Consider the following 12,091-nt stretch of genomic DNA (forward strand, 5'->3'; position numbering starts at 1 on the left):
AATGATTTTTAGAAAGGATTTTAAACTTTCAGAAATAAGGGAAGATTTTAGAAAAACAATTAGACCCTTAACCTTACTATTGATCTATTTATAAATCAAAATGCATAGCCGATCTATTTGGAAATTAGAAAAATAGTGAATATGAACTGATTGTAAATTTGCACAAATTAGTGATATAAGGAAATCTGGAACTCGGGATCAAGATAAGGAAAAAAGTATTCCATGAAATTGATCCTAAGAATTAGAACAAAAACTACTGTGTTTAGGAATTAAAAATGGACTGAATAAAGAAATAATATTTCTTAATTTAAACAATATAATATTTTTTTTCATTTTCTTCCTCCAACGTGCAGCCTAGTTACAAGTGTACATGCATGCATTCGTGTGCGTATATGGTTATAATATACGCGTGTATATATAACTTACATATATATAAGATATAATATATGCATATAATATATAATATATGTATATATATTATATGTATAATGCATGTAATTTTTATACAATTATAGCTTCTACCGTCTTGTAAAAATAATCATTCATATGTTACCCAGCAGAAAAAACATTTCTATCAGAACTGCCTCATGCTTGATAAAACTTCTACAATTACCACACCAATAAGCGCGGGAAAATAACATGCAAACTAAATGGACTTGAGGCACAGAAAATAAGCTTGTGATAATCGTTTTAATGATTAACTTGAAAGCTTTTTGTAGCTCCAGAAACAAGAGCCCAACAGGCAACCGTTCTTATGAAAAAAATGACACTTAAAACACTGGATCACTGAAATTTAAATACATAATTAAAAATTAAAGAGTTCACATCTATCCACTTCAGTTTCAAATGCTAGAAACCCATTGTCCATCTTCATGGACATCTCCATCCCAGGCATGTGCTTCGTCAGTTCCAAGCAAGGGGCACAATCCTTTTCTCAAAGCAGCTTCCTGTGAACCCAAGACTGGTGCTCTTCCTGGGCTTTCTGTTGATGTCAGACAGCTATCAACCGAGCATTCAGCAATCTGTGCTATTGCTCTGTTCAAGGATTTCTCTTCCATGCATGCAGCTGCAATCTCAGATAAAGATGGCAGTTTCAGAGATACATGTGGGTGACCTAGGCAGTCATCTGTTTCAACATTCGGCAACTCAGAGAGGTCACATCTGATCGATGCAAGTCCTACTAGTGCAAGATTTGGGTTGATGAGAGCATTGCAAGCTCTTTCCAGCATTGAGTGAAGGTATTTTCCTTGTGCCTCAATCCGGATCTGAAGATGCCGCTGAACCTGACCAGCAAACAGAGGACTTACAACCAAGAATGATGATAATGACAGCAGAACATGAGGAATCCCCACCACAACGCAACTAAACTTCTAAATAAATAATCTAAACCATACATCAAGGACTTTTCTCTGGGCAGAAGGATCCCTGTAGCTCAAATTTCTCATAACTGGATATTAGTGACAGTTAACTTGATGTAGGAAGAGAAGTAGGAAGAAGTGGGAAGAAATGTTGAAAAAGGTGTGACGAAGAACCTATGAAGCTTCTAGAGAGCCTGAGAAAACCTAGAAATTGTTCTCCAGAAACTTCATGGAGAGACTTTATACTTCCAAACAAGAAAGAATCTTTTTTTTTAAAAAAAGAAAATATCAACATTATAAGGATAATACAAGATAAATTTTCTACCTGCATTTGTGAAGGTAATAATTATGTCATGATAAGTGGTGCTACCTGAACTCTTTCCAACAAATGCAAATAGTTCCAACTCTTTCTAGCATTTCTAATGTGCCAAGCACTTTTAGGAGATGAAATTGTGCGGCTTCTCAAGAAGCTCTTCCAGTGCTTGAGATATTGCCAACTAATGCTATATTCATTCAGGTCGGGGGCTCTTTGGCTAGGCAAGTTAACTTTGGACTTTCTTGCCTTGGCACAGCCTATCTCCAGCCCTAATCATTAGACATATGAACCTAGGCAAACTTGAATAGACCTACATTGTTGGAAATCATAGTGGTTCTTAGATATTAACATGATTATATTTTAAGTATAAATATTAGTGATCTCTAAATGGAAATAATTCTAGAAGATACATTCCTTCACGTTCTGTTACATGAATACCTGAGACTGGTAAGTTAAAACCTCAAGCAAAATCACCTTAACACTACTTCAAAGAAAGAGAATGACATTAAGGTTCAAAAACTAAAATGGAATTCTTCATGAACTAAAGTGGAAACAACCAACCTCAAGTTGTTCATGCAGCTGCCTTTGAAGTTCCATCTGTACTCTCATTGCTTCATTACATCCACTGCACAGAAACTAAAATATGAGACCAGTCAGATGAACAAAGGATCATATAGAAGAGAACTTGAGGTGTCTAACTCATTTAAGTCTTGGGCCATTAATCTTGATGATGGTGATGATGATGATGATCCAGTTCCCTGGTTTTCCACGACACCAGCAGCTGCAGTGTGATGAAATAAAAGCTGTGATCATTGAGAGAAGATCATAAAAAGATAATGGAATAAAGAACAGTTAACTTGCACTTATTCTGAATTTGGAACTGAAATAGGCATCTGCCAGATATATCATGGAAAGCTAAACATTCTTATGTTGGAAGATGTGACTGACAAAAAAAACAGCTTTATCAGCCTAAACATGGTGAAGTACATTTTTCCCATGAAAAAGCCCATAATCAGCAACTTTTTCTTGAATCACCTGCTTCGCTTCATATGACGAAGCTCCTAACTAATGTATCATTTTAATTTTTGACATGGTTCCTTCATTACATTGCCACCATGCTTGAATGCAGAGAGCTTTTTGCACAAGGATGGAATACACAATGCCAGGCAGCAAGGGATCCAGATAGTTGGGAGTGTTATCCCTTATCACAATGTCTTTTGGTGACTTTCCTGAGCTTCCACCTAACTGGATCTCTGCAAGCACTACAAATGACTGCCTAACCACAATCAAGGATCTCCATGCTGCTCTTATCAAAGCAAATTATGACTAGTATAGTGGGGAGAAAGGAACTTGTTTTGTTAATGTGAACAGTTGATCTGCTATCTTCCACCCGAGTCTCATGACAATCTTCCAGTGTCAAGTTGTACCTTAAGGCTGTCCATGGAAGCAAAATAAGAAGGAATAAAAATCTCTGAACCCACATATTCACCTCTTTTCAGCCAAACTGTCATTAGTGCACATGAAATAAACCACCTTCTAGAAAGGCAGAATAGGTACTTCATAAAAATGTTACATCATAAATGGTTTACTTTTGCTCTTCTTACCTATTTACCCTACCTAACCACAAAAATAACTTAACAAAAAGATGGATTAATTCCAACACTCCATTTAACCCCATTACTCTGGATTTTTATTCCTCTTCTAAATGCAGCTTAATGCATTTAGATAGTGCCTCAGGTGCAATACCTACATATAACCAGATCAAGACCTTAATCATACATATGTTACTGCTACTTATAAAGCATAAAGAAGGATTAGTTCTATTGCCATTGAGGGTCGATTTGGCTTAGGTTGATGAGCTAGAGCTGACGACAGAGGCAGAGGGATATGACCCAAGGACTCCAGAAGCTGGCCGGAGATCTTGGGGCAGTCCAAAAGAACCAGATCCACACTACAACCTCCGTGAGCACCCTAAAATACCACAGATCAAAAAAGTCTGCTTGCTAGGGATTGTTTGGCAGGAGACCCTCCAATGCCTAAGTCGGTCTACCTTGGTTAAACGAAGGAGGTTTTAAAAGAGGTAGTAGAAGAAGAAGAGGGAGATCAAGAGGATAGTGGAAGGGAGTGCGAAGTCAGAGTCTATGTGGGAGGAGAGCTCTATGAGTTCAGAAGAGGTTTAGTCCCTCTGAGACATTACTCAATCTGGATAGGGGTTCTCCGAACATTCAAGCTGCAGATTGGATGGCTTGGAGGTTTCTTTAGAGACTCAGTTGGACTTCGAAAAGCTTCGAGGACTTGCGGGTACTTAGTAGGACTTAGACTTTGTATAGACTTTGGAAGACTTCGAAAAGACTTCGAGAGACTTATCTAGAGCGATCCCCAGGGAAGAGTATATACAGGTGAGGACTGAGCCCATCGTGCTAGGGACGTGCAAGGGAGGTTGGGAATAACCGCTAGCATGTTCAAAAGTTTGTTATGATTTAGTGAGATGCGAATCTCATGATTCAAGAGGTGGTTCCATCGGGCTGTGGAGGAAGCGAGATTTGAGTTTTTTTGGGTGCCCTCGAGATGGCCATATGGCGAGAACTGATTGGCCGAGATGAAGGGCTCGTGGCTAGTCCATGTCAGGCTCCAATTGATCGGCAGTGCCATGTTATGTAGTTCAAATCTGAGGTGTATCAAGTTCTCTCCTTGTTGGCATTCACATAGAGGAGATAACTAAGAAATTACAAGGTCATTGTATCTTGGAATTGCTAGCACTAGCAGTACCCACATGTAAGATGGTCTTAGCAACTTTAGGGCAGTAAGTATATGCCTCAATCCTAGGGCAGCCACTGTGCTCTCATACATGATATTTTGAGCTGATTATTATTTTCTACATCGATTACTTCTAGTTTATTTCACACAACTTCTAGTCCAACCAAGTATATATGCTCATGCTTAGAACAGCCAGAAATATCTAATTAGGTTAAGTATCATGCCTAACAAACTTATTCTAATATTAGAATAAGGATTATCTCCCTAGCTAGTACTTTAATCACTTACTCCAATGAAATATATAAGCTTATGTGTCACAGTCTTTTGTGGATTATCCAAGCAAATCTACCTTTGTGCAAAAACATGCAACAAGGTAGATTGGAATTGAACTGAGGCCACGCACCTAATTAGATCAACATACTTTTGAGAGACAACTCACATAAGAGGGATCGGGAGAGAGAGGTACCACCTTTGGAGTTCTCAGAGGACTCTTTGCTTGACTGCTTCCCCAATCTGTATTTCTGCAGGATGAGCCAAGAAACTGATAATGAATCATGTTTATCTATATCTATATCTATATATATATATATATATATATATATATATATATATATATACATATATATATATATATATAGATATATATACATATTTATACATATATATATATACATATTTATACATATATATATATACATATTTATACATATATATATATACATATATATATATATACATATACGTAAATGTATATGTATATGTATAATGTATATGTATATGTATGTATGTATGTACATGTATATGTGTGTGTGTGTGTGTATTGGAATTGTCATTGCCTTGCAGTTCTTTTCACTGATTTTGATTGGGTCATAATTAAATTTTTTTTTATTGTTGAAAGGCAAATAATAAACTTGCAATCATAGCATGCAACACATATATGCAGGAGGGAATTAGGAATTAAGGATCCAAATACAGCACAAGCCTTAACATTTTATAAAATATATCCAGTTGTACTTGGAAAGAATTTTTGGCTTTGTATTTGCAATCTATTAGCCAGGGTCAGTCTTTTAACCTATGGTCAAAGTAAATGTTTCTCACGATTTGAAATGAGTTATATTTTCAGGTGCAATTTGTAGTAGGCAATGACATTCTGTGTAGATAGCTGGTTAATAAGAGAATACATAAGATTTGAGCCATCAAAATGATATACAAATAAACAGACTACATACTTTTTCTTATTGTGCTTGGTTAAGAAACAGACCTGAAGATGACTCTTCAAATGATAAAGAGTGAGACCTTTAACACCCATGGTTTTCATAATGGTTTTTGGTGTTGCTTCTGCAAAAGAAGCCACAGTTATAATGAACAGATTTAGAAATTACAATCAAGTGAAGAGAAAAGCATCTAACTTCAAATTATTTTCACCTAAAATGTGTAGGGAAATTGGGCATTTATTCATGAAATTTCAGTTCAGTTAAAATGTTAAAATATGTTGATCAATGTATATCAACCAAAATATTTCACTGCTCAGACCAGCAGTAGATAAAATGTAATACATTCAAATATTTTTGAATCAACAAATGCATAATCTGGGAGAATAATCTGAGTTCATTTGTCATGCTAAAAATAATACACAGCAAACACACATACACATGTGCACAAAAAAAGAAAATCAATAAATAAATATCAACAACAATATATACAACATCATGGCATGTATCGTATAAAACATCATCATAATGAGTCAAGAAACCTAACATGGGGCCAAAATGCATGGCAAGGTTTGCTGTACCATACCGGTACCTAACTGGTATATTGTACCATACCATACCAAAACTTGGTACACCAAGCTATACCACACCGAACCACATGTTGACACTGTAATAGGATGGTACCAATATAGGGTCCAGCAATAACAAATTTAAGGCAAGTAAAAGGCCAAATAAACCTGCTCTATGGTTTTGGTGTTAGGGAAAGAGTGGACCAAAGGAGTTTAGAAGGTTTCCACGATAAACAAGAGATTCTATGGTCGAAGCACAATTGAAATCAAAAAGCCATGTATGCAGAATAAAGATGATATAGGCAGAGAAAAAGACAATGAAGTGGTGTCAGTTTTTTTTTTCTTTTTTTTTTTTTTTGGTTGGGTTTGGGGGGTGGAGGGGGTTGGGAGCTGAACCTGGCCAACAGAAGTTTTTTCTTTCTTTCAAATAGATCACATAGCATGTTTCTTGTAGATACACATAAGAATTTTCTACAGATTTTAAGTGACTTGACTTGTAAGTAAACTAGGACAATTATTAATAATCAAATAACTAATCTCCAAAAAGGAAAACTTGGAATACCACAAGACAAAAAACACACCTTAGATTTATAATTATTTCATAACCTATTCAACCAACAACCAACATATACCCAAAGTAGGATTTTTTCACACCAATCCTATTTAAAGCAGGACTTTAGAAACAACTTAAAATATTACCAAAATAAAAGTTCCACAAAATACAAAAACAGATAGATTATTAAAATTCCTGTTTGCTATCAATTTGCATACCATGTTTTAACTTTTCATAGTGGTTATAGGTCATGTCTCAGAATGTAAGCTTCACTCCCATTTCATGACATGCAATAAAATTAATTGATCTGCCACACTTTGTAAGGGCACTCTAGTTATCTGACCTATTGCTGATGGACATCCAAGCTCAAATCTTTATAAAATTGAAGAAATACAGTTGGTTAATTTAATGACATCATGCAGTCACACTAAACTAGTTCCACAATGCATATAACAAAATCAACATCATGCTGTCAGCCCAGCCAAATCTGCAAAACATATACCTAACCAAAGGCTTGAATATAGTGGATGTCCAAATAGAAGCAGGCAACCAGCTAATAATCCTTCACCTTGAAATAAAATAAGCACATGCCACATATCTCAGCCAATATTTCCACAGGTGTAAAAAGCAATGTGTCCCAGAGGAAGGTAGTAGCCACCTACTGAATCTTAACCATGAAATAAAGTCTGCCTTACATTTGTGCTGTACATAGGTTTAGAGTCTCAGCAGATCTGCTACCTCATAACACCCAATGTGTTCCAATGGAAACAGTGGTGCTAAGGGTGGTAGAGAAGAATCAGTACCTCCTTCCACTGCCCCCCCCCCCTCTCTCTCTCTCTATCTCTCTACATATCTATCTATCTCTCTATCTCTGTGTGTGTCTGCATGCGCATGCATGCGTGAGGACAAACATGTGTGCATGCGTGTAATGACTAATGCAAGTGTCCATATTTCTTCTATATTATGGTCCTCATATCCTCACATGGTCATTCATCTAAATTGAAGACAGATCTCTCCAGGCACGGGGATGTTCATGTTGATTAATTCCACTCCTCAACAACTCTAAAAGGTGAATCTTGATCCATTGTTTAATTGAGAAGAAACAAACAACAGCTTAAATGATCCGTCAAATTCCACCAGACTCAAGCTTGTGATCTTAGTAGTTGTTTTTTAGAGTAACATGATCCTTCCATTAATTTTAGATAGCTCATCCAACACAGCTCATAAAAAAGATCATTAGCGCATGTTGCAAGTCAATGTACCAGTTTTGACACACGACAATTTAGGTGTCACATTCACAGTGGCTACCAAAGCACTGATGCCCTAAAAAGTTATGGAAATGATAGACTGAATGCAACAGATTGACACAATCTGATAATGATATCTTATGTTACATTTTCAAGGTTTTTTATAGTTTAGATAAGAAACCACATCAACACATTCTAAGACTCATTTAGGTTTTGATAAATGAATATCCTATATGCAAACAAAAGAATCATGACATCCTACAGAAAAAAATTCATCGAATTAAACATTACATTTTGCAGTCTAGCACCAATAAGTTACTCAAAGTACTTAAGAAATGTGCTTTGAGATTTGTTAACATGCCTCGAAATAAGGTCCATTTCATTTTGTATTTTGGTGGATCAAATGTCTGTAGCAAGGTTCAGAAACTTGATTTTGTTTCAGTTTTGGTGAGACACATTAAGTTTTGGTTTTGGAGGTTTGGACAATTCTGGTACAAATTCTGGAGTTTCAGCCAAAAGTATGTACATATAGATGAAAATTAGATAATTTAAACAATTAAAACCAAGAAAACATTTATCATATAATCTTAAATATACTATAAAGTTTGTAAGTCTCTGAATTTGTGGTTTCAGCATATTGGATCAGAAGCTTGAAAGTATGATAAGTTATAAAAGCTTTTAAAATCCAGTGAAATTGTTAAGTAATCATATTACATTCCGCTGTTACATAACAATCCTACTCCTAAACGACTGGCAGCATAAACATCTATAAAAAGCAAAACTTTCTAACATAAAATTATAAATGGTTTGTAGTTTTTATAATGATTACCATACAAATGAAAAAAAAACAAAAAGAAAATTTGACTAGTATCACCACAAACTGCGCCACATTGACCCTGTACCAAACCAACACTGTCTCTCATCCCTAAATATGCCCTCTCAATTTCTTGGTGCTCATTCGAACTTGGCCCTTGCCAGCCATTACACTTTACCAGTATAGCATATGGGATGCAGCTGCTATATTGAATAGGGAATGATATAGTCCCAATCTCATATACTTAGATCCTCAATTCCATCTAAATCCTTACTAAGGTTTAAGCTCAGATCTAGAAAATCCAAGTTTAAATATTGCAAATTCATTATTTAAAGGGGTTTGGCATAAAACATAGATGCCTCTTCTCTTTTTTCTTGAAATATCTCCCAGACACCCAAAGGGAATGTTATATTATATCTACGAAAGGTAGTTTTCTCTTAAATTGCCTATAGCCATGCACACAAATTCTTCCAAAAACTTTAATATATTTATCATCAGAAAATGTTTCTTAGATGCCAAATTATCATCTGGGCAAGTATTTTCAAAAAATGATCCAAAATTGCCTATTAGAAAAATCAAACTATAAAATTGATATGGCTTCAAAATTGCGCTGTTTCTATACTAATATAATGAACAAAATCCAATGGCTAGTTCTGGTGAACTTTAATGACACAGTCTAAAACCATTAAACTGCATGAAACCAAGAGTAGGTCTTCATTTTTTAAATCATTTTTTAACAAAACTAATCCATTTTGATCAAAACAAATCGATTTAGCAAAAATTTTAACCTCAGTCTTCGAAGAGATACTTCTTCTAGGTTAACTATGTATCTCTTCTGTTCAATTGATAGTTATTGTTGTAGATCAATTAGTGTTGACAAAGGCTGGAAATACCTCTATCCTGAGATTCATGCTAGGAGAAAGAAAACAATACAAAAGCACCATGTACAACCTCCGAGATGCCATAATTGATGGTCAAGCATGACCATGTGGTGGTACTTGATGCACTATGTGTCTGAAGAACTTAAATATTTGCAATGTTAGGGTATGTCTTGGGTACCAGAAACTTTAAAAAGTACCAAAAATAAAAAACATAAAATTTCAGGAGGAAACTACTACATCACGTCCGTTCTCAAGTAAACTTACCAGTAAAACTAGAATTACTTAAATCAAAAACCAAATAAGTTATGGCCAATTTATTGAAGACCTAACATTGTTAGTGAAAATTCAATTCAGGGTTTGCCAAACCACCCAGTTCAAAGCATGCCGAACCGTACAAATGGCTAACCGGTGCGGTTCGAGCATTCGACTCAGAACGCCAGCAAAGATAGAGTGAGGTAGAAGGAAAGGAGCAGAGAGAAAGAGAGGAGGGAAGAGAAAGAAGGGGAAAGGCCGGTGGTGGCCCGTCAAGGCCACCACCAAGGCTCCCAAGCCTCTGCAAGATGCGAGAAGAGAGGAAGATAGAGAGAGAGGGAAAGGGAGAGAAGAGGAGGGAGCAGAAGGTATAGCGAGGCCATCAGAGGACCGTCGGATGGCCCAACAATGCCCCATGGCTACTGTGAGTTCGAAACAAGGATTTGCTGTTATTTTGTCATTTTTTTTTTAAAAATACAATACACGACAAACCCATTACCAGCTTCACTGTGTATTATGTTTTTTAAAAAATATGTGAAACAGGGGTGAACCCCTATTTCAAACCCGCAGCGGCTAAGTGATAATGTTGGGCTATCAAGCGGCCTCCCTACTACCTTCCGCTCCCTTCTCTTCTCTCCCTTCCCCTCTCTCTCCCTTTTCGTATTCTCTCTCATAGACCATGAAGCCCAGGAGTCCCCAATGCCCCTCAGTCTTCATGGCCTTCCGGTGGCCACCGCCGGTGTTCCACCGACCTCCGTTTCCTTCCCTCCCTCTCCCTCCCTCCCAATCTCTCTCTTCCTCCCCAGTGCACCCCTTTTTCGTGTCATTTGGGTCCAATATGGGGGCATACCATCTCGTACTACCGACCAACCGACACAGGATCCGATTCCGAGTTGGCGATCCTGAATTCAATTATTTATAAAAATACTATTACATGATCATTTTAATTAACAATGATTTTTCTTCTTTTTTAGTTAGCTTTTCATATTTCTATCTTCTAGAAACACTTGTTAGATATGTTAGAAGTTCTACTGGATTTAGGAAACTATTTTTATTCACTTTGTTTTCTCTAAATTTATTGTATCCTATGACTAATAGGAAACCCACAGGCCTTACAAAACCTCCACTATAAATAGTCCATGTTCCTTTCTCTTTTGCAATATAATGAATGTAAATTGAAGTTCTTAAGCTCCCACGTGTTCTTAGGCCGTGACTTTATCTCATCATGGTGTGACTTGATAGTTGATAGTATCCTTCGTGCGACTCGAAGGCCTTTCTTATTTTGGTGTGACTTTGCAAGGCCCAAGCCGGTGTGACATTGATGGAGTCATAAGATGCCTGAGTAAGTATTGGTGCAACTTTGGTCAGATCCAAGGGATTTTGTCAATAAGACTCCAATCAGTTACCCTAGTTTATATTTAGATTTCTAGTTATTTGTTATGTCAAGCTTCCTAGTTTGTATTCATTTCCATTTATTTTCTTATCTTGCTAAAATTAAAAAGCTCCCATCTTCCAAGGTAGGAGAGGAATGGATCGGGTCTCGCTCAATTTATTCTCGCAGTTAGTATGCCTAGTTGTCTCTTAGCCATCCCTAACCTATCGCTTCCACAACCCCAATTAGGATAATCCTTTTGCTTCCACCTGCAAACCATGACCTCTCGTAAGTGAATCTCTAGTCCTCGTAGTCTCCAGCATACATCAAATGTCTCTTGGTCTTTTATTAGATACTTGTATGGAACATATCAAGGCCTATACTTGATTAGTAATATGAATATATAATTTTGCATATGATATGTATGACTCTATTGATATTTGTTTAGTTAAATTCATCTTTTAAGATGACAAAATATGATAACTACAAACTTGTCTAGCACAATTGCAAAAAAAGTACTCACTCACAAAGCACAAATAGACAAGTTATTTTGCATGTCAAAGTGAAGAATAAAATAATAAATGTCGATGATGTTAGAATAAGTGTTTATTATTGATTATTTCTTTTTTTCTTCTTTCTTTATATGGCCGGTCCATGTTTTAGGCCAAATAGCCTACGCCATCTTTATGTTGTACCTACAGTACAATAGATCCCTTGTAAGGCCTATTTATAGGCTGCCAATGGTTATGGGAAATGATTCA

The 12,091-nt window shown here is 36.3% G+C and overlaps 1 protein-coding gene across 3 annotated transcripts in view; it reads right to left on the reverse strand.

Moving 5' to 3' along the window:
• Nucleotides 1-651: 651 nt before the first annotated feature.
• LOC105034576 (protein PHR1-LIKE 2) overlaps nt 652-12,091 on the reverse strand; it is a 38,111-nt gene continuing 26,671 nt past the window's right edge. Inside the window, exons 2-6 of one of the 3 annotated variants that reach the window (XM_010909788.4) lie at nt 5,693-5,769; nt 4,898-4,952; nt 2,374-2,455; nt 2,236-2,299; nt 652-1,283 (exon numbers count right to left, since the gene is read on the reverse strand). In XM_010909788.4, the coding sequence (XP_010908090.2) occupies nt 843-1,283; nt 2,236-2,299; nt 2,374-2,455; nt 4,898-4,952; nt 5,693-5,769 (719 nt within the window). In that variant the 3' untranslated portion in view covers nt 652-842. Of the gene's footprint in view, nt 1,284-2,235; nt 2,300-2,373; nt 2,456-4,870; nt 4,953-5,692; nt 5,770-12,091 lie in introns of all 3 variants that reach the window. The other 2 variants (XM_010909786.4, XM_010909789.4) reach the window with 2 other exon arrangements.

This window comes from Elaeis guineensis, chromosome 9 (assembly GCF_000442705.2).
Source record: "Elaeis guineensis isolate ETL-2024a chromosome 9, EG11, whole genome shotgun sequence".
Taxonomy (NCBI): Eukaryota; Viridiplantae; Streptophyta; class Magnoliopsida; order Arecales; family Arecaceae; genus Elaeis; species Elaeis guineensis.